We start from the raw sequence: 21,182 nt of genomic DNA on the forward strand, positions 1-21,182 counted from the left end.
ATTCCTCTTTTACCCTCGTGCCAAGGCAGCCATTCCATCAGTTCAGCCCAGTCGAGATAACTATCCTCGAGCACTGATAAGCATTGGGTAAATGAAACCCTGTCACTGGTTCATTGTTTGTCCCTTCTGGAACCAGAGTCCGTAGTTAATCACAATGTCTGACCAGGAGCCCCCACATGCCTTGCCAATTCAGACACATTCAGGCTAGGTCAAATGAAACCCTGCAACCAAACCCCCACTTTATGGATAAGACTCACTGAACATCCCTAAACTACCAGATATCCTTGACCATGGAATGTCCCATTGTTACAAGGCATTCACCATACATAAGCTAAGTTTTAACCCATTTCTAGGCCCAGGTTTGCCATAAGGTGACTCTATAAATACATAAAACAAAGAAGAAACAGCACATATTCTTACCTCATGGACATCATTCCTGGCCTGATCGTTGGAACCTCTTCCTTCAATCTGTCCATGGCACCACCTCTCACGGTCAACGCATGGCCGGTGCCCTGTCAACACAAATACAGTCCAGTTTACACCAACAAAAAGAAAATGCTGATTCAGTTGAGCTGGACAACCATAATTTGTCAATATTGCAGATATTCGGTGGGTGTATTTGGCCACTCCCTAAGACACTGCACTCTCTGCCCATTCCTCTCTCTCTCTGTCTCTCTCTTTCTCTCTCTCTCTTTCTTTCTTCATCTCTAATGACCCAAGTCACAAAGAAGTACCACCTGAAGGCGAATGACAGACTCGCAAACCAAATAGTAAAAAAGACTAAGTAGAAGAAGGGCAACAAACGAGAAAACAAAAGCCAAAAGTGTAAAAGAACAAACAACGTACCGTCACTCCCACCTCTAATCTGCAACTAACGACGGCCCACCCCGAGACAAACACGTACACACATGGGACCCCCACTCTCAAACAAAAAATGACCTAGATTAACCATCATGTGATTATCCCCCCGCCAGGCCACATGCTACTGCCCGGCATAGCGGCTGGTGGAGCTATTGTTATTGTGCATCCTTAGGTTTTTTTTTCATATTTAAGTGCACTCAGCTCAAATGGGATTGGGAGGGGGGGGTTGAGAGAGGTTTAAAAACTGCTAGAGAGAGACAGAGAGAGAGAGAGAGTGCACAAGAGAGAAAGAGAGATATTTGAATGGTTGCGTCATAGTCTACAATTACAAAAGCTTCTGGCAAAAGATGGTAAAAATGTGTATATATATTGCCAAATATTTTGGTCAGTTTTCTAACAACAGTTGATCCAGTTTTTGATCTTTTTTAACACTTTCATATAGAACTATTTACCCACCATCTTTCCTTTTTTCCCCATTTCCCATTTCCTCCCTAATATACATGGCCAATTACCCAACTCACATATTAGGACTCCCCCTATCACTAGTGATGCCCCAACACCAGAAGGGTGAAGACTAACACATGCCTCCTCTGATACATGGGAAGTCAGCCACCACCTCTTTTCAAACTGCTGATGTAGCATTTCTGTGTAGCATCACAGCACACTCGGAGGAAAACGCAGCGACTTGGTTCTGATACTTTAGCCCACAGATGCCTTGTGCTACGGACATCACCCTTTGGACTGATGTGGGGACAAAGTACACTCTACTCACCCAGAGAGAACAAGGCCAATTGTTCTCTTCAGGGCTTCGGTAGCCGATGGCAAGCTACATGAACAGGATTCAGCAAATTAAGGACTTCTGAAGGCAGACATCTGTTGGATCAGATAGGCTGGACCCAAACTTTGCCTTCAGGGAGGCTTGTACGTCTCCTGGAGCAGGGTTTGGGGTCAATGCCCTAAAAATGTAGCTATTTGAAAGCTATTATAAATAGTTACCCAACCTTAATGAGCACCTCAAACTGCAATGATTAAAAAAACAAAACACTGGAAAAAATCCAAAGATCCTTCTGGATCAACATTAAATCTAATCAGGATTGAAATATAAAAATATAATGTGATTTCCAATGGCACTTCCCCATAAAACTCTTCACCACCAATGCTTTTACAAGCAGCCTGCTTTCCTGGTTGGTACCTTCTTGCTCAAGCGGCAATTTCAATGGTGGCATCTCCCCAGCAGCAATTCCTGATTCCCGTTCCCCAGTAGCATTCCAAGTAGTGCACTTACCCAAGCAAAGCTTTCCTGAGGAGTGCTTCCCTAGTGCTGCTTACCCAAGGGGCACTTCCCCGGCAACAAAATAGGAGGTGTCCTTATCAAAGTGCTTCTTCAAGCAGTGCTTTCCCAAGAGGCACTTTCACTTTCCTAGGGAAACTTAAACCCCAGAAGGAACTGAAATCCCATGAGGGGTATTTTCTTAAGTGGTGATTACCAAAGAACCCTTTCTCCAGCAGCATTTCCACAAGCTGTGCTCCCCCAAAAGCTGCTTCTTTGAGTGGTTATTCTGCAAAGGGCTTTTTTTTGCCTGAACTGCAGTTCTACAAGGTGAGTTCCCCAAAAGGTGGTTCTTTGAGTGGTTCTTCTGCAAAGGCGACTTTCCCCAGCAGCATTTCCACAAGCGGTGGTCCCCCAAAAGGTGCTTCTTTGAGTGGTTCTTCTGCAAAGGGCATTTTGCCCAGCAGCACTTCCACAAGGTGTGCGCTTCCCACTTCTTTGAGTGGTTCTTCTGTAAAGGAGACTGTCCCCAGCAGCCCTTCCACAAGGTGTGCTCCTCCAAAAGGTGCTTCTTTGAGTGGTTCTTCTGTAAAGAATCTTTTCCCCAGCATCACTTCCACAAGGTGTGCACTCCCTAATTCTTTGAGTGGTTCTTCTGCAAAGGAGGCTTTTACCCAGCAGCCCTTCCACGAGGTGTACATTTTCCGAGCAGCACCTCCCTGAGTCCCACTGGGAGGTTTTCTGAGTGATGTTTTTCGCAAGGGACACTTTCCAAATTGTGCAACCCCAAGGGTTGCTTCCCCAAGAAGTGTTTCCAAAGTGGTGCTTCCTGAGTGAGGATTTCCCAACAGCCATTTCCCGATGGCACTACCCAGAGTGATGCTTTCTTTAAAGAACCTTTCCCCAGCAGCATCCCCCTTCACAAATTGCCGTGCACCAAACAAAACTTCCTTGAATGATGCTAACCCAAAGAGCACTTTCTGAGTGGACCCTTCCCAAAGGGTCACTTTGCAAGTTGTATTTCCCCAAGTGGTGCTTTCCATCTTGTAGACCGGTGCTTCCCTTACGTGCTTTCCTGAGTGGTGTTTCTTCAAGGGGTGCTTTTCTCAAGCTGCAGTTCATTGAGCAGTGCTACCTCCGAGGTGCTTCCCTGACTGGTCCTTCCAAAGATATCTATGTTATGCCAGGCTAACAACATTGTTTGTCGTTCACATTTAGTTGTTTCCATGTACCAAACTATGCCAAGAACTTTTATATTTGAGGGAACATGCAAAATATTCAAAAGAAACTTATGTTCTGGTAGTTCTGGAGTGGAACAAAGGCTAAGAAACACAACTTAAATGTACAAAAGGTGCCTTTGAAAGTAGCAATACCTCTAAATGCTGAGGTGTCCAACCTATTTGCCACAGTCTGTGCATTCTACACGTCTATATTCAAGAGCACAGTTTGATCAATTCAAGTGCTCAATTCAAATAAACTCATCTTCATCCAGCTCTACAAGGTCAGGGATCAGGCCTGCGAGAAACAACTGCTAGAGAAAACTGCTAGAGTTAAAGCACAGGAGCTCATTGCATGCTGTCTCTGACAAGCCCCTCATTAAACCAGCAGAGGAAATGACTTTAGATGCTGGCCATGTGTTCCAACACAAACAACAGCTCCTTCCCTCAGGCAGATGGTTTAAAGAAGCTTCATGTAAAACTAACTGCTACCAACACCCGTTTGTTTGCCTGTCCATTACAGCTCTAAGTAGCAGATTACAGGCTGAGGTTAAGAGCCAAAAGCAATAAGAATGAATATTAGAATGCTGCTAGAGACATGAAGCAGGTTCAGATACTGTTAGAGTTTCCAGCATTTCTTATGTTACATAAACTATCTGTGTTTTTTTGTGTAGGGAGTCATAATCTAAACCAATAAATAAATTTACTTTTATAATATAATAATACTGCAGCACTGGGGCAGAAAGTCTCATAACTGTTCACAATTTTATCAAAATTTTCATTAAAAACTAAATTCTGGTGGGTGGCTATAATGGCTGGAAGGGAGAACGTTTGCTGTTTATGAGTTTTAGACCTGCATCACCAAGGTATGTTTTAGTGACCTTTAATCCCAGTCTCATCCATCTTAGTATCCCTTCAGAACAGGGTTACGAACATGGCGTGGGTCTGTGTCAGAGAGAGAGAGAGAGAGAGAGAGAGAGATAGAGAGAGAGAGAGAGAGAGAGAGAGAGAGAGAGAGAGAGAGAGAGAAAGTGAGAGAGAGAAAGTGAGAGATAGAGAGAGAGAGATGGTGGGTGGAGAGTGCTTTCACCTGAGCAGCTTTAATGAAATAAGAGCTTCCTTTATGACGGCTCATTTGAGCGCCCTCCAATCTCAGCCTAGCATGAAAATCAATTAAACATTAATTAAAGATCAAGCAAGTAGTGAATGTTTATGGGTGCGTTGACCTTAATTACGGCTAATTTCACTTTCATGTTGTCTCCGTGAGGGAGATGGAGAGAAAGAGAGAAAAAGAAATGCCTGAAGCGTTTGACGGCATTGTTTGCTGGCTGAACTGCATTGTTTTTAGCCATTATATTCAATTCAATTTTATTTGTGGTGCACCAGTGTATCCCTGTAATGTAAAATTTATGTGTTTTTTAAGTATTTGTGAAGATTTTCTGTTGGCCCATTAGTTATAAAAGTTTGACAAAATATGAATATGAAGTTGCTGTGTTGAATAATGTAGACTTAAAAATTAGAACTTTTTAGGACAAAACTGAGATCTGACAGTTTTGTCTGTACTGATCTGGTACTCGCCTTGAAATTTTTACTGATTTGGGACTAAGCTTGAGATTTGTCTGTACTGATTTGAGACTAGCCTTGACATTTGTTTGTACTGATTTGGGACTAGGCTTGAGATTTGTCTGTACTGATTTTGTAAAAGGCTAAAGATTTGTTTGTACTGATTTGGGACTAAGCTTGAGATTTGTCTGTACTGATTTGGGACTAGGCTTGGGATTTGTCTGTACTGATTTGAGACTAGCCTTGACATTTGTTTGTACTGATTTGGGACTAAGCTTGAGATTTGTCTGTACTGATTTGGGACTAAGCTTGAGATTTGTCTGTACTGATTTGGGACTAGGCTTGAGATTTGTCTGTACTGATTTGAGACTAGCCTTGACATTTGTCTGTACTGATTTGGGACTAGGTTTGAGATTTGTCTGTACGGATTTGGCACTAGGTTTGAGATTTGTCTGTACTGATTTGGCACTAGGTTTGAGATTTGTCTGTACGGATTTGAGACTAAGCTTGAGATTTGTCTGTACAGATTTAGGACTAGGCTTGAGGTTGGTTTGTACTGATTTGGGACTAAGCTTGAGATTTGTCTGTACAGATTTAGGACTAAGCTTGAGATTTGTTTGTACTGATTTGGGACTAGGTTTAAGATTTATCTATACTGATTTGGGACTAGGTTTAAGATTTATCTGTACTGATTTGGGACTAGGTTTGACATTTGTCTGTACTGATTTGGGACTAGGCTTGAGATTTGTCTGTACTGATTTGAGACTAGCCTTGGAATTTGTTTGTACTGATTTAGGACTAAGCTTGAGATTTGTCTGTACTGATTTGAGACTATCCTTAAAATTTGTTTGTACTGATTTGTGATTAAGCTTGAGATTTGTCTGTACTGATTTGAGACTAGCCTTGAAATGTGTTTGTACTGATTTGGGACTAAGCTTTAGATTTGCTTGTACTGACTTGCAACTAGGCTTGATATTTGTCTGTACTCATTTGGAACTAGGCTTGATATTTGTCTGTACTGATTTGGGATTTGGGACTAAACTTTCCCGTAATAACGTAGGACTAGAGTTGGTGTTTTTGTAATGACTCATGACTTGCCTACCTTACTTGCAAGTCAACTTAACACATTCCTGTACTGATCAGGTAGTTGACTTGAGACTTGTCTTTAACAATTTAGGCCTTAACTGGACACTTGCCTGTACTGATTCAGAAATCAACATGAAACCTACTTGTATAGTTTAGGGGCTCAAATTTAGACTTGTGCTGACTATGAACTATACTTGAGACCTGTCTGTACTGATTCAGGACTAGACTTTAGACTAGAATTTACTTAAAGCCTTGAAACTTGTCTGTACTGACTTGCAACTTGACTTGAGACGTACATTTACTGACCTGGACTCCACCTGCCTATACTGACATGGGACTCAACTTAAGACTTGTCCATATTAATTTGTGACTTTATTTGAGTCTTGCTTTTATTGATTTGTGACTCAAAACGTGTCTGAACTGACCAAGTACTCAATCTAAGAATGCCTGAATTGATATGGGACTCGAGTTTAGACTTGCCTATTTTGACTTAACACTAACAGTTCAGTCCCACCTAGTTGTCCAGTGGGTTGGCTCTACCCCTGCCTTGTACATATGGCAGAATCTGTGAGGGCCCAGATGCTACAAAACCTGGACCAATGACAGGGCTTTAACCAAAGACTTTTACTTCTAACCAAATAAAGAGTTTTACAAAGAGTTTAAACAATTGTAATAATTTCATAGAAATATCTATCAAATTGTTAAGATTCAGCTTTAAATTTCTTCTTGCTTTTTGAGTTTTTTTTGGACTTGTGCTGTTTAATTAGTCAGCATGGAACTTGCCCCCTTAATTTAGGAATTGAGTTTCAAGACATGAGACTTTCCAACTGACTTGTTCCTACCTGTTTTCTGGTAAGTGTACTTCAAAACTATTGCCTCAGACACTTGGGGGTGTCTTACCAAAAAGTGATGAAGCTTAATCCTAGTCAAAATATTCCTTTCAATGGAAAAAAGGAAAATCATTCAAACTGCTGTGCAGTTCAAGACCAGGATTGTACAGATTACATATGTTTAAATCATCGTACTCTGAGAAGTTAGAAAAGTGCGAAAAGTGTATTTTTGGGTCTTAAGCCACAGATGCAACGCTCTACCAGCACACAGAGAACAAATCTAAAGAAATGAGAACAGACCACAGGGAACGAATAAATACATTAAACCTGAGAGAGAGAGAGAGAGAGAGAGAGAGAGAGAGAGAAAAGAGAGAGAGACTGTGAAAGAGAAAGTACAATCACAGGGGGCTACAGAGGGGCCGCAGGTGTGGTGGGCAAAAGAAAACATCACTGGCTACAGCAAACACAATCTCACAGAAACTGCCGCACACATGAAAGATCAAATGCATTATCAAACGCAATACACAAACAAAAAAAATATATCATCTGGTGGGGGTTCCGAACATGGCCAGACCACAGTGAATGGAAAAAACTTATATGAGTTTGTCCACCTATAGCACAGACACAATCATTCTATACTGGCTAAAATACCAAAAAAAGGTGCAGAGCTTTCAGACCTTAAATAATGCAAAGAAAAAAGTTCATATTCATAAAGTTTCAAGAGATCAGAAATCTATTTTTGGTGGCATAACCCTGTTTTTAATCACAGTTTTCGTGCATCTTGGCATGTTTTCCTCCACCAGCCTTACACACTGCTTTTGGATAACTTTATGCCTTAACTCCTGGTGCAAAAAATCAAACAGTTCATCTTTCTCTTGATTATATTCCAGAGGATTTCAATTTGGTAAAATAAAAAAAAAACATTTTTAAGTGGTCTCTTATTTTTTCCAGAGATCTCTTTATAGATATCTTTATATTGGTGCACTGCATTTAGTCTTCTCCAGCACATCCCAAAGATTTTCAAATGAGGTTAAGGTCAGGACTCTGTGTAGGCCAATCCTATATTTACTTTCTTGCTCCTGCACCAGACAGCTCTGACCAATCAGAGGAGACACTGTGCTTGTGTGGTTTATTGGTGTGCATTTTGGTGCGTTTAGGTTTATGCCTGTGTGAAACCAAACCAAACAGATGGAGAAAACACTGATCTGGATCATAGAAACCAACTACAGGTGTGAAAACGCTCTTTTATACTCAGTAAAAATCCTTCCAACCAAGCTGAGATGTTAACAATAAAGTAAAAAAAAGTTTCCTCTATCCAATTTCTCATGCATTCTTTATTCCAGCGCACCAAGTTGGCTTTATCTCCCCTCAAACATACAAGTATATACTAATATTTTAATTGACACCACTAATATAAATATAATTACATTTTACATTTCTTACATTCATTCTTTTATTTCTATTTAAATATCCACTATAAAAACTTGCATCTTAGGAAGAACAAGTGTGATTAATCACAGTTAGTTACAGAATATTGTGGTGATTAATCGAATAAAATGTATTAATTGATTGACACCACTAATAAATATATGTATCTGAAGAACATTCAGAACATTGATTCTAAGCATCTGATTTGCATGGTGTGATTATGATAAAAAAATAAAAAAAAAAACAGAACACTTCAGCTCTTGGATACTGACCGTTGTCTGTGGTCTGCTGCTCTGGTTATCAGCCTCACGAGTGCCGGCCTCCAGAGGCGGAGTCAGGACCGATTCACTGCTGCTTCTGACCAGTAGAGGCGTGTCTGTGGGTGGAAACAGAAAACAAAAACACAGTGAGCAAAGAATGCTTCTATAAATGTAAACTTCTGGCAAAAATGATGGAATTAGCAGTCTGAAGAACTGCAAATATGATCAGGAAATCGCTGATTCAAATCCCAGTCATGCAGCTTGCCGTTAGCTGCTGGAGCCCTAAAAGAGAGAACAATTGGCCTTGCTCTCTCTAGGTGGGTAGATGGCGCTCTTTCCCCACATCACTCCTAGGGTGATGTAGATCAGCACGGGGCATCTGTGAGCTGGTGTATCGGAACTGAATTGCTGCACTTTCCTCCGAGCGTTAGCACTGTGATGCTACTCAGTAATGCTTCATCAGTAGCAGCTTAAAAAAAACTAAAGAGTACTTTGTAACTTTAATTTGAAGAAGGTGTGTTTGTTTCAGAACTGCAAATATTTTCCTCAGAATTGAGTGGTTCCATTTTTTTCTTATACATGATCTAAAAACTAAATTCATGACTAAGTACAGAAGGTTGGAATTTTAAAGAAAGATAGTTTTGTGGAATGTTTACAAAAATTGAAAGAACTTGATTCCATGATTCAATCATTTTTCATCTGCCCAGCTAAACAAGTCAGTCTTCAAGTCAACCCAACCACTTCTCTCAAACTCATAAGCCCATAACACACACACACACACACACACACACACACAAACACACACACACACATACACATACACATTTAATATCCAGATAAGTTTACCACAGGGAATTAGAATCCAAAAAAATAGGACAGATATCTTACTACAAGATCAAAACAGATTTTGCAAAAATCCATAAACACCCATCCTGTTCCCGGAGGTGCCAGACAGAGGAAGATAGCAACACAAGTAAGTAAAAAGTAAGAGGAAAACATACTTTTGCTACCAAACTCTCTCTCTTTCTCACATACACACACACACACACACATATATAAATATTACCAATTTTTGTAAAGAAAAAAAAAACTAAATAAATGATAAAGTAGACATCAGCAATAACCTCTCCTTCAAATCTGTTTACCAGTGTTGGCTTCCGGTTATTTACTGGCTTTGAAAACCTGGTGATAATTCAGAAACTGATAAAATGTCAAAGTGATACCAATAGCAGTGATAAGACGATTAAAAGTTGATTGAAAACTGCATTACTAAAAAAAATACTGTAAAATGAAGGGAGAAAAAGTACAAAAAAAGTACAGATTAGAGGTGTGCCAAAAAATCGATTCACATAAGAATCTTGATTCTCATTTACTACGATTCAGAATCGATTTAAAATGTCCCAAAATCGATTCTAAGGTCCAATCCCATTTCTTCCCTTGGCCCTACCCCTCACGGTAAGTTCACACTGCAGCGGCACGAAGCGTTTTTCGCTCCGCCTCCCACTGCCCAAAGCGACCGTGGCCGCTGCAGTTTGAACTTACCGTCAGACCCACACAGAGCGTAGGTGTATGAGAATCACCGGTAAGATGGCAGAACAAGCACTATATTACATTAGATTAACGTGTAGTTTTAATGTTTTATGGCAGAATGCTTCATAACAAGCATAAAAAAGATCGCTAGTAGTTAGTTTCAGTTTCTGTTAGCTAGCTAACTAGCTAACTTTCCAGTTCCACCTTAAATAACGCTACAGGTGGCAGCGGGCTGCAGCATTTAAGGCGGAACGGAAAAATAACAATAAGCTAATCAGAGCTAATTTCAGCTCCCCATCACAGAGGAATTAAGGAATGGACAATATGAATTAATTTCTCCACCTCCTGCCCCCTTTCTGAAGAAATACAACCACCTTAAATTAACTAGTTAATCAGCAGCTGCTCCTGAACTTTAGCGCTCCACTGCTATCATCACATCAGCCCAGCAGCGTCACCTACACACCACCGCTAGTAGCCTTATAATAAAGCAGTGTTATTTATTATTTATTTATTGTTCATTAACGTCATTGTGATATCCCAGTGATTCCTCTGTCACTGAAGACCCACATTCCTGCACATTTTATTGTTTTTGTAACACATTACCTTCTCCAGGACCAGTGTATATTTTGGAGGCTTTTTTTTCAATAAGTTTTCAATAAATTTTTATAAATCAAATCGTTTTGAATCAAAAATCGATTTTGAATCGAATCGTGGCCCCCAAAATCGGAATCGAATCGAATCGTGAGATAGTAAAAGATTCCCACCCCTAGTACAGATACATCAAAAATCTACTCAAGCTCCATATACTTCGCATTTCTGATTAAAATAACAAGCTTCAGTGGATTATTTTTGTTGTCCGTTGTTGTGTCCTCTATAAAACACTTAGAGGCCCAATCTTACACCCTGTACAAGGCGTGTCTCGAAGCTCATTACTATCTTACACCACGCCAACAGTCTATTTTCACCGCTTGCTCCTGCATTGTTTAAACAGCAACAACAGTGCTTGTGACTATAAGTACGCTAAAAGGAATGTTGGTCTGGAAGTGAGGTGTGTTGAGGCATATGTTGACGTGCGTATTACTCTCTTGGCAATGGAAAACCCAGGTGCGCCACTGACTGATTAGAACCCTGACCCTAACAGTCAACCGTCAGACATCCATTTCTATCCTGGCAAAGCACATGCACCATCACTTTTATGCAAATAAGCTGTTGCTGGCCACAGCATGTACATGCTGAGAGTTTACCACATGTTAGTGTTAGTTTTTGCAAAATGGCAAAACACGGATAAGCTAGTTCATGTTTAACAGCAATATAGAAGCACAACACTTATGTGAACTTATTTGAAAGTTCATAGGCTGACCTGTCACGGACAATAGGTACAGATCCCTCACTCAGATGAAGTCTGCTGGCAAATTCTGCTGTGTACTGTCTGAAATTCTCAACCAAAATGAATAAAATAGTGTTTCTTCATCTTATCTAGCATTTTTAGGCTCCGGTGGGAGTTGACGGGGAGGGGTGGAGCCTGAATGTTTCTATGCAGGTTTTCTTAATGTGACATTACAATAAGGAAGCCACCCAAATGGCTCATAGAAGAATATGATTCCTAACACCTCTTTTACTAACTCTTTTAACTGATTTATAGAAAATGGATGGATGAATTTTTTGAGCTTGGAATGTTTACAGGGGCAGTTGAGACCCAAGTGGAAATACAAGAGCACGTAAAAATGTTAGTTTTGCATAATATGTCCTTATTTATGTCTCTGGCAGCAACAGATCAGTGGAGCGGGATCTTTCAACAGAGTTTTTGCTGATTTTTCTTATGAATTGTATCAATGACCTTCTGTTAAAACGACTGAAGGGTAAATACAAGGAAGTGGAAAGGGAATCTGGCTCAATGGCAAGGCCACAGAGTCATTACTCTTTCAGATTGTTCGCAAAGCTTATCTATAAAGCTCTTATGTTGTTTCCTTCAGGCTAGCAGAGCTAAAGCTAAAGCATGTTTAGAGATTTAGAAGCTTTTCGATGATGTGCTGACTAAGCATGACAAGTGGAGGTTTTCCTCACAGCAAGTCTGAGAAAACGATGCTGAGTAATTCAACAGTGCACACTAAAAACAGCAATCCCCTTCAAGGCAAGAAAGTCAAGGTAAAAAGCAAAAGTGCTGAGTAAAAAAGGCACACACTCACAAACACAAAAAACCACACACTCTCTACAGTAAACTTCTACAGCACTTACTGTTCAATCACTTCCCGGTCAACTCTCAATCATTTCTGAAATTGACCGTCTCCCACCCAATCAATTCCTCAGGCCTTTCAATAAGATAAGTGGACAGTAGCGATCGGCTCAAGACTGAGTCCATTTTTTATGCCAATCGTTTAGGCTGATGAGTGAAAGCAGAAGTGATTGGTTCCTGCCATTTGAAACCTTCATTCATCAATTTCTGAGAGTTTACCCCTATATATAGGTACACCTTGATGATTAGACCCAAAAAAGTACATGTAGTTGTAGTAATTTTTTAAATACTATAATCCCTTCTGAGCTGTTTCTTATGTTTCACTATGGGTCGGCTATAGGTTTGAACAATAATAAACGATAATGAAAAAAAATAAATAAAATGCTTCTCTGGCATTACTTTAGTTTCTGCCCATTCTCGTTTTTTCCTGTCACCTTACAAGGGTTTTTTTCCCGGCCGTGTCCCAATTCACTACCTGGAGCAGCGGTAGTGTAATGGACCGCAACCCTGACAAGATGGGTATGATCCTATGTGAGGAGCGATGCATGTTTATTTATTTAGTTTTTCCTTTATTCTTGGGTTTACCTGCTTTGAGATCAACTGTTCTGCAATTGGGTTCAACAACCCTCTGGGCTAGAGAGCTACTAGACTGTAGCACTCTATTCCATTACACTTAATTTTACAAAACAGACTTTTATTTTTTTTGTGGCCACGTAATGGCTTGGAAAATATATGGCCTGCAGCCAAACTTAATTGGCGATCCCTGCTATAAAAGCTAGCAATTAGGTCAAATGAAAAAAAGAAAAATCTATGCATGTATATTAGCAAGAACTGGTGATACAATCAGTAATGTCAGTACTCTAATCTGACCTTTTTTTTCAGAAACAAGTAATCTAACGTGTTACTATTTCCAATCCAGTAATTAGATTAATGTTATGCATCTAAGTCATTATGTATTACTTTGTCATTTCCCTTAAAAAATTGTTGCTGGAACTTACAGTGGTTGCTGTCAATCACAACCACACCACAATAACAAGAGGCTAGCGAGCTAACAAGCTAACAGGCTAAAACTAGAACTCAGGCTGAACACACACCCCGCGCATTTTCTGTATTTTTTGGACTATAATGTGCACTTAAGGGTGAGTTTTCAGGTAAGGCTGGGTGCAGCAGCATTAGTATTAGCCGCTAACCGCAGCGCTAGCTCTTTCGCCGTTCAGAGGTGAGTTTATTGGACTATAGTCTGCATGTTTGCGGTGTTAAAAAATAAGATAGGTGGGAAAAAACGCTAGGTGATAGCACCCTGGGTTACCGGAACACTCAGGGTTCCTCTGTCCAGCGCTGCCGGGCAGCATTTATGCCCCGCTAGAGCTGTGATTAGCGGCCAATGCTAATGCTGCTGCACACAGCCTTTAGTGCTATAAAAAATTCACTGAAAACTCACTCAAACAAAATATTGGAAATTTATTAGAAAGGAAACATGCCGAGAACCTTCCTAACTTTAATACAGGCTTTCTTACTAGTGTCGCATTATGCTCCTTATAATCTGGTGCACCTTATGTATGAAAATAGACCAGAAAAAGGATGTTCATTAATAGTGCACCTTATCATTTGGTGCACCGTATAGTCTGTAAAATACTTATTTTTTACTTGCACTTGAAATGCATTTTTTTCCCAACTTGTTTCTGATTTGGGGTTGTAAACTAGGGGTGGGCGATATGGCTCTAAAATAATATCACGATATTTCAGGGTATTTTTGCGATAACGATATACTTGGCGATATAGGAAAACTAAAATAATTAATTAATTTCAGGAATATTGTATAAGAGTATAACAGCATAATCATAATGTGGCAAAATAAATAATATAGCATAAAATAATATAATGCAGCAAATAATATTGCAGAATATTTAGTGCATGCATATAAACTGCAAACTAAAACAATTATACAATAAATACACCTAAAGCTTCACAGTAAATAATAGACTACTTTTAAGACAGAACAGCCATATTATCACGATATGGATTTTTTATATCATGATATTTGTGTGTCACAATATATTGTATACGATATAATATTGCCCACCCCTACTGTAAACAATAATACAGTTTTTACCATTTTTTTTTACCATATTGAGATATGAGCTTTTTGCAAATATATTTTTTAATCATATCCCCAGCCACACTGTACGTTAATTCACTATAAACGTCTGAATGTCAACCTGGCGCCCTTTGTCTCCGAATGTCATTTCTAATTCCGTCGATGTATCAGGCCCTGCCAGTTCCCTGGGTAACAATGGATGGTTTGAGTCGGCAGAGAAAAGATAATAGCTGGCCGAACTGCTCCTCACTCAATGACCTGCAGTTCTGCCATTACTTCAAAATTCAGCCTACCAGGGAATAACATTGAATCCGGTGACAAAGCCTGGAAAAATGTGCCAGCAGCCCGTAATCATGTGGTCCACGGGGAGGTCACAGCTTCAGAGCTGTAATCAATGGCATCTACAGCCCTATAATCAAGTTCACCGCTAAACCCGTGAGTCCGGGTAACAAATCGAGATGTTCGGAGCGGCGGAGAAAACCATCAGGCTCCTCCGACAGGACTGCTGACCTGGGATCAGCACTGTTTTCCTTTCAGACAGATGTATGTGGTGTTTAGTGGCCCTTAATCTGAGATTCTCACATATTTGGAGGAACATGTCAAACACTGAGAGTGTTTACACACTGCCGGTGAAGGACTTGCTGATAAATCTGTGTAATGTCCAGGCTGTCACCTGGACCCTGGAGCTCTGGAGCTTGGTACCATTTCTTAGAAACACTAGCATTATATTAAGGCTGGGCAACATCGTAAAAACTATAATCTTGATGCATACATCTCTGGAAAAAATAAAGAGAGCACTTCAGTTTCTGATTTTGCTTTTTATAGGTTTATGTTTGAGTAAAATGAACATTGTCGTTTTATTCTATAAACAACAGACAGCATTTCTTCCTAATTCCTAATAAAAATATTTAGCATTTAATTGCAGAATAATGCAAAGAAAACAAGTTCATATTCATAAAGTTTTAAGAGTACAGAAATCAATATTTGGTGGAATAACCCTGGTTTTTAATCACAGTTTTCATGCATCTTGACATGTTCTCCTCCACCAGCCTTACACACTGCTTTTGGATAACTGCATGCCATCACTCCTGGTGCAAAATATAAGCAGTTCAGCTTGGTTTGACGGCTTGTGGTCATATATCTTTCTCTTGATAATATTCCAAAGGTATAAAGGTAAAAATTTGTTCAAAGGTTATTAAAATCTAGGAAAAACATCATCATTAAGTGGTCACTTTTTCTTTCCAGAGCTATAAATGTATTAGATACATGAGAAGTTATTAATTACAACAATATGAGTTTTTAGTTCTTACATAACAACTAACTAACTAAAAATCTACTGTTTCCTTTCATTTAACTGAAAGGAGGGGGTACTATGTAAACAAAACTGTAATTCTTTAAAAAATATTTTTCTTAAATATTGAGCACTGGATGTTAATCTACACAGGTTTCGGTCCTGAAATGTCTTTTTTACTTAGGTGTGTAAAGGGCTTTGGTTTATTTACAGTTAGCTTAGATTCCCAATATTTTCAACAGCGCACACAGCAGCAGAGCTAGCCTCGGTGAGCAGCGCTTAGCAGTGGTTAACAGCGCTCAGTGCTAGTAAACGTTGCCCCATGGCGCTACACTGAGGAACCTTTAGTGTTCCAGTAAGCCAGGGTGCTATCAGCTAGCGGTTTATCCCACATAGCTTGTTTTAATATGATAAATGCGCAGGTTACAATCCGATATATTCACCTCTGAACGGCGAAAGAGCTAGCGCTGCGATTAGCAGCTAATGCTAATACTGCTGGAGAAACTTCACTGAAACTCCTGTATAACGCTGCACTTCAGCAGAGCGGCTTTACTGATCCTTATAACCTGACTGGTAGAATTCATACATAAGGCACACTGAATTATAAGGGGCACTGTCAGTTTTGGGGAAAATTAAAGGATTTTAAGTGCGTCTTATAGTGCAAAAAAAACGGTAATTCGTACTCAACAATGGATGCTTCTGGTGACTTGGTCAAATTACAATTTTTCTTTTTAATTTTATCCTTTGTAGGTAGTGCATGTGTGCAGGAATGTTCTTCAAAACATCTTCAATGTTGGTTTGAAAAGCAAGAAATATATATATTTGTGCAATGGTGAAAAAAGCGACAAAACGAATGAAAATGTGCAATTTGAATGTTTTTAAACATTGTTTCATTTTGGTTGGTTTTGGTTAATCTAAGGTTTTATCCTATTGGGTGTGACCACATCATACCAGTATGTTAAGGGCGTAATACTGGGCTACTTTTAAAATGTTTAATCTACATGTTGGGTTCACTGTTGGTTAACTTTAAAACATGTTAAAACCTTAACAATCACAGGTTTCTTTAATATTATTTAGAGTATAAAAGCCTCTGTGTGGGCAGAACACATTAAAGTCATCTAATTTCTTCATGTTTCACAGCACTTTCTCCAGTGGTTACTGGTTTCAAGGAACCTTGAGAACTTTTTAGTATTAAAAAAAATCACAGACCCACATTTTGCAGAATTCTGGCAGAACAAATTAAAGCTATCTAATATGCCAAAGAAAACACAGCTGAAATGAGGGTTAAAGGCTTGAAGCAGATCTGCTTAACCTGGGAGGCTTTAAAAACAATCACTCTGAATTTTTGTGAAGCTAATTTCAGTAAAACCACGAGAAACACCACTCCTAAAATCCTCAGAACGGCAGGAGTGGTTATTTGGTATTTGAAATGTTAGGAATAGCTGGGAAATCCAAGCACGGCTCTCCAAACAGCTCCAGAGATTAAGTGCGCACTCCAACGCACACCATGGAGAACCAGCGTGGAAGGTGGCAAGAAGGCATCCACTTGACCTTTGACCCATGCTGAGCTTTATCATGTGAACTGGGGTCAGGGGAGCAGATTCTTCACATGGCACGTCGTTTGCGGTCGTGTTGTTTTATTATTCAGGCCTGCGGAGCGTCAAAACCTGAGGGCAACCTGCATATCAGCACTTGGTTCCACCAGTTATTCTACCAGTTACCAGCAACATATGTTATATATGTTATATATGTTATGTATGTTATGTATGTTATATTTACATGTTGTAAATCTTTTTGAAATGTGATAAAGAGACAACGAGTAAATGCAATGTAGCATTTAAATAATTATATTTAGCTGAAGACAAATATTTAGTTTATATATATTTAAAAAATGCAATCAAAGAACTCCAGTAAATCAAAAGCACATACTGCACATTGATGGTCTCACCAGGACTTTGATTTCACCATTTTGGGTCATTGCCCAAATGCACATCCAAACTACACTAGAGCTTTAGGTCTGAAACTAATGGGAGGACACTCTCTTTCGGGATTAAAAAAATAGAAGAAATTAATGATTCCATCACGAATTACTAAGCCTCAGATCATCATACGACCTGCACCATGTTTGATGCTGGTACGATATTTAAATGGTGAAATGCAGATTTTTTTTTTTATTGCCAGAATTAACATTTGACTTTATCTGAGACACTATAGCATTCTGTTATACTGTTATAACAGTCACCTAGAATACTTGCCTTAGAAAAACACCTGAAACACCACACTAACCAGCAAGGAATACTTTAGCAAATCCACAGTATAAGTATAAGTAAATTCCTTACTGGGGCTGGTTAATGTAAAGTGTTTTAAAGTGTTAATGGGTAAACTGTGCTTGCTAGAATTACTAACCATTGCTAACCAGGGCTGGCTAATGCTGCTAACCGTGGCTAGCGCTCACCCTTGGGCAAAATATTGGAAATCTAAGCTTACTGTAAATAATAAGAGGTGCTTTACTCACCCAAATTAACAGTTTTCAGAAGAGAAATCTGTGTAGATTAAGAACCAGTGCTCGTTTGACTTTAAAAGATTTTTTTTTTTTTTTTTTTTTTAGAATTACAGTTTTGTTTACTAAGGCACCCCCTTATAATCTGGTGTACCTTATAGTGCCTTACATTTTCCAAACTTACAAATAAAAGACATAGAAACTATTTTTTTTTATTTTTTTATGTTGAATATGTTTGGGTGCCTAATATTTTAGGTTGCCAAATATTCGTTGCATCTCTTATATAAAAATATGTATAGTATATACCAATATTTATTATTAAGTTTAGACTAATAGTCTAACACTGAGCACAACATAAACTCAACGTTTTTTTGTTCTTTCACTTGTTTTTCCCTCACTTTAAAAATTTATAGAAATGTAAAATATAGTAAACTCTGTTTATTTGCAAAGTAATCTTTTGATAAGAGTCTGTCTACAGTAGGTATTCCTCGATTAGAAATAAGTTAAACAGGCAAAGAACCATTTAAGCATCCAAAAAGTTGTTAAGAGTTCCAAACAAAAAAACATTGCCCTCAGTAAAAAAAAGAAAAACCTTAACCAGGGACACAATGGATATTTAGAAACCAAAAATGCTCCACTGAAAAACAAAAACAAACAAACAAAAAAAACACATTTACTTTATATAGGATTTAATATGATTCAATCATTTTAGGTGATACTGCAGAGTTTTCTCTAATATTAGCATTTCTTTTAGCAGTGGTGGCACTTTACCTGATTCCAAGATGTCAAGAGTTTGCTAAAAACATACAGGAGGGTTCACTATGTTTTCATTTTGTATGATTTCAGTTAAAATGTTTCATTTTTTAAATCGCTATCCTTGAGAACCCTCTTTTCCTAGCTCCTACAAGAGACTGCAAGAGAAGGAGAATGAAAAAAGAGACAGAAAAGGGGGCTAGGAGGTCTGCTAACTAGTAATTTTGTCATATTGGTAATCGATACCTCAATCACTATCTGGTGTACAGACTGCCGCGTGGAGGTCCAGCTCTCATGACCGTGTGTTTCAGTGTGTGTGTGTTAGACTGTGTGTGTGTGTTGGAGTGTGTGTATAGGTCAGGGATCAATGCAGCTGTAATCATACTGCTGGGCCAGAGGGACAGACTGTGGAAACACACACAGGTCTGGCAGAACATTGGTGTCTAGCAGGAGAACAACAAGGGGACACTTCCTAGGTGTCAAATAAACACAGGGTAAGAAGGATGACACCCATAAACAAACATACTGAGACCCTGCGACATGCTGTCCTGCCCACAGTCCTCTAATGACGGTCTAGGATTTACTGATTCAATTAAACCGCCATATGGGTCAGACCATTGTTTTTAGATATATGTCATGGCAATACTGGGCTTTCAATAATTTCGTTAACCTGTTCTTCCTCTATCAAATAAGGAATTTTAGTCCACATTTTAGTTTTCCAGCATGAACTGCTCATTTCTGGTCATACCAGGGCTTTAATTTGACCATTTTAAAACCTACATGTAGTTTCTGAATGTAAGGTCATTGCCCTGCTGCAGAATCCAACTATACTTCAGCTTTAGATCATGAACTAATGTGCAGACACTTTCTTTTATAATTTTTTATTTAGTAAAGTTTCTCCAGCACTAAGGCTGGGTGCAGCAGCATTAGAATTAGCATTAGCAGCTAACCGCAGCGCTAGCAGGACTTAATGCTATTCGAAAGCGCTAAACTAAGGAACCCTGAGTGTTCTAGTAACCCAGGGCGCTATCAGCTAGTGGTTCATACCATGTACATGGCAAACATGCAGACTACAGTCCGATATTCTAATTTCTGAATGGTTAAAGAGCTAGCACTGTGGTTAGTGGCTAATGCTAATGCTGCTTAGTGCTGGCAAAACCGAAAACACTGAACACTCATCCTTATAACACTGTACTTCAGCTGAGTGGCTTTACTGCTCTTTAATCATTTTAAGAATCGTTTTAAACTGGGAGGGTGTGATACGGTCTGCTATCCGAGTGGATGAATTCGATTCCAGGTTATTTTCATTCAGAGAGAGAGAGAGAGAGAGAGAGAGAGAGAGAGAGAGAGAGAGAGAGAGAGAGAGAGAGAGAGAGAGTGCTCGTTCAGAAACATTACTCGTTGTTTCCTTGTTTTTACTATGAGTAAATGAGCTACTGAGCTCTGAGTTTCCCCTTCTGAAGTCTCCATTGCTCCACCAGCCGCTCGCATTCAGTAAAACTGAGCTGGATTCTTTTTTAGAGGCTGTACGTGTGACGTAAGTACGTAAAGACGCATGACGTGACCAGAAGAACTCCCGCAAAAAACGACCCAACAACCCAGTTTTTAGAATGAATATATCAGTCTTAGCAGGGATGGTCGTTCCAGCACACTGTTAACATTAAACACAATATTTTGTCCCTTCTCCACTCAGAAACACTTCTGTTTTCAGTTTAGAAACAAAATAATACAGACTGACACTTTAAAGAAAACACTGTAAATACTGTTGGATTTCTTTCAGAAACAATGGCACTTTACTGGATTCCAAAAATTTTAAATGAGTCCAATAATGCCTCGCTTCTCAAAGTCTGTCAGCTGGTAAAAATGTCATGTCTTGTCCTGTCATCAATGATCTCTCACCAAGGGGTGCAACTACCCAAAAGTAGCCTCTGAGTGCCTTTTTTTTTTTAGGGCAACGAAGAAAGCTCTTCCAAAATCTACTCCAAAATCATTACTTTAAAAATAAACTAAAAGTTTATAACTAAACCACGCAGATATATCACACACTATCAGACACTAAGGGCACAAAATGGCTCCCTATTTACTATTTAGGGCACTACTGAGTACGTCGGCCATTTTTCTCTGAGTGAACGAATCGTAAAGTGGAATTCGATTGCAATTTTGAGGGCACTATGAACTCCCATAATCCCATAATCATGATTTATAGTAAATATCGCTGCTTACTAAGCGAGCAAAATGTGTCCCAGAATGCATTGCGAGTGT

At 39.2% G+C, this 21,182-nt stretch overlaps 1 protein-coding gene across 3 annotated transcripts in view; it reads right to left on the reverse strand.

The window, feature by feature from the left end:
- Positions 1-21,182, reverse strand: part of pard3ba (par-3 family cell polarity regulator beta a) — a 256,267-nt gene that overhangs the window by 171,327 nt on the left and 63,758 nt on the right. For 2 of the 3 annotated variants that reach the window (XM_049469675.1, XM_049469674.1), the window contains exons 4-5: positions 8,528-8,631; positions 421-512 (exon numbers count right to left, since the gene is read on the reverse strand). In XM_049469675.1, coding sequence (XP_049325632.1) covers positions 421-512; positions 8,528-8,631 — 196 coding nt within the window. Of the gene's footprint in view, positions 1-420; positions 513-846; positions 973-8,527; positions 8,632-21,182 lie in introns of those variants that run through there. The other variant, XM_049469676.1, reaches the window with a different exon arrangement.

Source organism: Astyanax mexicanus, chromosome 21 (genome assembly GCF_023375975.1).
Source record: "Astyanax mexicanus isolate ESR-SI-001 chromosome 21, AstMex3_surface, whole genome shotgun sequence".
Lineage (NCBI taxonomy): Eukaryota > Metazoa > Chordata > Actinopteri > Characiformes > Acestrorhamphidae > Astyanax > Astyanax mexicanus.